The 4998-nt window shown below is 42.2% G+C and overlaps 1 protein-coding gene across 1 annotated transcript in view; it reads right to left on the bottom strand.

Annotated features, from left to right (window-relative positions):
- DELE1 (DAP3 binding cell death enhancer 1) overlaps window positions 1-4869 on the bottom strand; it is a gene marked incomplete at both ends in the record, with an annotated part of 11666 nt that extends 6797 nt beyond the window's left edge. Inside the window, 2 exons of the mRNA XM_029083623.1 lie at window positions 4326-4469; window positions 4749-4869. Coding sequence (XP_028939456.1) covers window positions 4326-4469; window positions 4749-4869 — 265 coding nt within the window. The remainder of the gene's footprint in view (window positions 1-4325; window positions 4470-4748) is intronic.
- Window positions 4870-4998: the final 129 nt, after the last annotated feature.

Below are 4998 nucleotides of genomic sequence, written 5' to 3'. Positions count from 1 at the left end.
CAGGAAATTGAGAAATAAAAGCACCTCCTGACAGCAAAGAATCCCATCCCACTTCAGGAGAATGGGATGACCAGCTTAGATGAACCTTCAACCTGACATTAGTTAATCCAAGTTCATCCCAACTGTTTGTTTCTTATTTCCCAAAGAATGGTCAAGCTTCAGCAGAACTTCACAGGAACAAGGCTATGAACAAACCCATTGCTATACTGCACACACAGAACCACGCTGAACCATTCTTAAAGGTTGTATGTTCGAAGCACACAAAAGCTTGCAATAGCACAGCTGGAATTTTCTGTGCAACTTTATTTCTACTTCTTCAAATATGTGCTATGATGTAACACGACTGTGCATCCTTTTTTCCTTGCAACCTTGCAGTTTTCAGTGTACTGGATGCCCAATGCTCACATACTCAGTAGCTAATAAATATTTTGTACTTCCCCACTGTTCATCCTGTACTAATCAAACGTTGCTCAAAGCTAGCTCCAAATGAGGAATTAATAATCTTCTCATAGACAGTCTAGATTGCTCATCCCAAAACATCCAAACGTTTCACAAGAATGAATTCACAACAAGAACTGGACAAAATCCAGGATTTGTGCCTCATGGAAAATTTTAGTGTTTCCAATCGGTTTCATTGTGCTTTGAAATGAAAACACACTTTTGAAATGTCTGTAATCTCGGAATTGAAATAACGAATTTTACAGTTCTGCCAAGGGTAAAATACAACTCCCCAGGGCAGCATTCAGTTGCTATAACACTGAGACTGGCTGTAATCACCTGCTTGTTCACTATGTGCCTTTAACTTTCAGCAAAAAAGCTTCAAGTGAGGCAGGAATTGTATGAAAAAAATAGGATGTGATCATGCAGCTGAGGACTTGCTGATAGTAATATCCAGAATGCTATTTATAGCAACTTTTAAATTAATTTCCTAAAGTTTTCTTTTTAAACACACTAAAAATAATAGATTCTATCATATTGTGTTATGTTAAAACTGGAAAGGCTCCTCTGCAAAGCTGGGATGTTTGGATCCATCACAAAAATCTTTGCCACTTGAGGTAATGAAGTAGCTGATGGCAATAGCAGATTGTCACATAGACCAGCACAAGCAAGTCTGGAAATTAACTGAAACACTGAAAGAAAGGGTGAGGACATGGAATTCTCTCTAGAAGGTCCTTTGCTATTGCTGGCAACAGCAAACTGTAGAAGTTGAGGTGCATTTTGCTCCACTTTGAGTTCTGGAGGTCTGTTTTCTAATGGCAAGACTTTGCTACCAGATTCTCCTGCCAGGTAACTGTCCTTTCCTTCCTTCTGATCTCCCCAGCTTCTTGCTGCATTCTGATTTAGTCAGCCTCATTCTCTTTTGGTAGATGAATACCAGAAAAAAAAAATCCTAAACCTTATGCAGCTTTTTCTGTAGAAAGCAAAACATACTCTGAGAGAAAGGTATCACCAAGGCATCAGCAAGCTTCACTTTAAAACCTTCCACGGAAAGATTCACAGGACTTCTCACATTACAGAATTATGCATTTTTTTCAGACTCTTCAGTGAAAATTACTGAATCTCTTCACCCTGACTCTTCTCAATAAATTCCCACAAAATGGATGCACAGCATAATGTGAGAATGTAACCTGAGGACTTATGTATGGAGCAAAATCAAATTATTTCTGACGTACATTAGCTCTGACAACTGACAGTTGTAGATGCTTGGGCAGAAAGTGTAAGGAACAGGGATTATAAAGTCACGCTTTTCCTGGCAGAACTTTCCAGCAATCAGCTGTTCTGTGATCTTCTGAGCAGGAGGTTTTGGCTAGACCAATTAAGTTTAATTTGAATGTGTAATTTTACCTAATCAATTCTTGGAACTCATTTATACTTCTGGCCTGTAGCAATGAGTTCTACAATTTACCTGTGCCCTGGCCAAACACGTATTGTCTTTTGCCTTTTTTCAGACTCGCTAGCTGAGCGTTTCTGTGCTGCCTATTAATGAGTATTATCAAAAATATTGTCCCTATTCATTCTCCCTCAACACTTTTAGTTTCACAGATCCCTAACAAACCCTCTGCCACTTCCTGCGACTTCTTTTTTAAGCTGAAGAGTCAGCCTCTACTTGTATGTAACTGTCTCCTTGTCATCCTTTTCTATGCCATTTTTGTTACTGTTTTTAAGACAGTGTCTTTTCCTTAAGTGTTCAAGATGTGGCTGCATCACAGACTTACACAAACCTATGATACTGTCTTGTCCTCAGTTCCTTCCTTTACAATAATTAACATTTAATTGGCCTCACTGCTGCTGAGCACTGACTTAACCTTACCAAAGACCTATCCATGGTGACTTTAAATGTTCCCTCTGCAATATAATTATTAATTTGACACTCCTCATTCTGTATGTGTATTTACAGCTACATTCCCCTGTGTACACTAATTTAACCTACCTTGGGATTACCCTGGCTTTACTGCTTGTGCAATCTTTTGCTGTGACTTTCACAGTTGACTGTCTTGAATAATTTTGTACCATTTGTTTCTTCTGTCACCTCACTTGTCACCTCTTTTTTTCCAAATCACTGTTGACTGTGCTGAACAAAACAGGTTTCAACAAAGGACTTAGGGGAATCCAGCAGTAACAGCTCTCCACTGTGAAAACTATTTCTTGTATTTTAAGGAGTTACTAGCCCAAGAGTAGCCCCTATGTCTTCCTCCACATCAGCTTTATTTCTCTAGATAGCTTTGTTTTAGGTCTGGGCTGTAAGATTTTCAGCAAGCTAAAAGCTGGATAATCTTTCTCCACATGCCTGTTGCCTTCTCCAAAGAACTCTTAATAGATTTACAACTCTCTTAAGTCTCTGCAATGGAGCAAGCTGGCCTGAGAAATGGCTTCCTAAATCCTTCTAAGACGTTTGATTCTTTGATATAGCACACTCATCCAGGTATCTAACATCTCTATTCTATAACACAGTTTCTATCAACTTAGAATTACCCTTTTTTGCAGTTCTGTGGCTCAGTGTCCAATTTGTCAGTGTTTATTCTTCTGGTCATACAGCAGATTTAAGCACTGGATTACATATCATCATTAGAGGCTCAGCAATTGCATAGCTTCTGAAGAACATCTGAACAAGTGCATGTGGCCTTAGCGACTTGTCACTGTTCAATTTATCAGTTTGCCTAAAAGCTCTTCCTATTGACTCTCAGTAGGAAACTGTTTGTCAGACACAGACACACGTTCACTCCTGAATGTTCAGCTGTGCCAACTGAAGGCATCACTGTCTCCACTTATTCCCCACCACTTCTCCCAGAGGTCCATGTCCAATAATCTGCCAGCGAGGCAGTGTGTTTGAGTGCTTCTTAATACGCTCCAGGCAAAAGCAGATGGGTTAAACAGTCTAATTGGCAGTTTAGGTAAATTAACCTGGCTGTTTTCCTGGAGCTAATTAGGAGACATGGAAACAAAATGCTCCATTTGCCAACTGATGGGAATGGTAACCTCTGGCAGGAGATGGGTTTGATAAGCAGTGATGGGCAGTAGCTTAAATCAGAATAGAAGCAAGCCAAAAATCTGGATGAAAGCAAAGAATGGGGAACCCCTCTGACCTTTTCTGCAACACTACATCATCTAGTCAGCATTTGTGGGATGGCTTTTTTGTGTGCCCTTTCTACACCATGACCATATTTGTCCCCCTTTCGACCTGCTCCAGGCTTCCTGCTTTTAACAAATTTCCTAAAGCCACTATTAGTATTTATACATCTAGTGAGTAGCCCTATCATAAGCCTCATCTGACCCTCCTTGGTATGACTTTAAATTTAACATATTAAGACATGCTTTCCTCGATAAGACTTAAATTTTTTTGAAGTATATCTTCCTATCTTTATAAAATTCATTTTAATAAGAATATCTTTGATACCTCCTTCCATTGTCTTATCTACAGCATAAGTGCTTGGAAATACACCCTTATCTTCCAGGAAGAAAATAATTTATTTAGTTTCACACCATGTACACATGTCCCCCAGATCAATGGTGCACTATTTGCCTGAATACTTCCGACTGCAAACATCTGTCCACAATAAAAGACCAGAAACTGGATGCTGTAATCAGATCTCTAAGGCAGAGTATTGGTAAAGCTGATGTCACTTGCACAGTTACAGCGCAGGCTCCTCCCTGCCTTCAGGATCTTTTTTTCTCCTGTCTCTGGACTCCTGATTCACCTCTCTGAAGTTGTCTTTCCTCTCTAACCTATCTCCTCAAGTGTCAATACACTTCTTGGCTCCTAGCTTTGCCTTGGGGAAACTCAGACACTCCGAAGTCCTTCTGCCACAGCAGCACATTGCACATACCTACTTCTACCCAGGGCTGGCTCTCTCCTTGCCCCGAGGGGATGCCTGAGGATGAATTCTCTGGTACAGCCTCTGGACTTCCTTCTTGCAGGAACTGGGACCCCAGCTGTGCACTGGGACAGCTGGTTGAGGCTTCAGTCACCACTGAAATATAAAGCACAAAGCAGTTCTTGTTAGCTGTGCAGTGTCTGCTTTAGGAGACAACACCGAACTGTATATCCACCCAGCGTCCTTCTCTGCTCTGAGCTTAAGGAACAGTGAGATACCCCTGACAGATACCAGCCCTCACTCTCCCCAGAGTTTGAAAGCTGGCTGTCAGCTCCCCACAACAGCTCTCTTCCAGTCTCAGTTACCATGAGGTAGAAACCCTGTCCGACAGCCGGGCCCTCCCACTAGCCCTCCTCACAAGCCAGAGCTGCTAACCTGTCTGCTGAGAGGGCAACGAAGAAAGCCAGAGAGACCTGTGCTCTTTCCTGGCGTCCGGCAGCGATCTCAGCCATGAGATCTGTCTGACCAGCTGCAGCAGCAGCGCACCGAGCGCTCCCTGAAGAAAAGCAGACACAAGTCAAGGAAAACAGCCCCACTCCCTCTTTCTGCCCCGTTTCCATTCGGCAGCTTGGGCACAGCTCCGTTTCGGGGCGCCCCCTCCCCACGGCTCCCCTCCCTGGGGGGG

This window comes from Antrostomus carolinensis, unplaced genomic scaffold (assembly GCF_000700745.2).
Source record: "Antrostomus carolinensis isolate BGI_N321 unplaced genomic scaffold, ASM70074v2 scaffold56462, whole genome shotgun sequence".
Classification (NCBI taxonomy): domain Eukaryota; kingdom Metazoa; phylum Chordata; class Aves; order Caprimulgiformes; family Caprimulgidae; genus Antrostomus; species Antrostomus carolinensis.
This window is presented reverse-complemented; position numbering and strand designations above follow the sequence as displayed.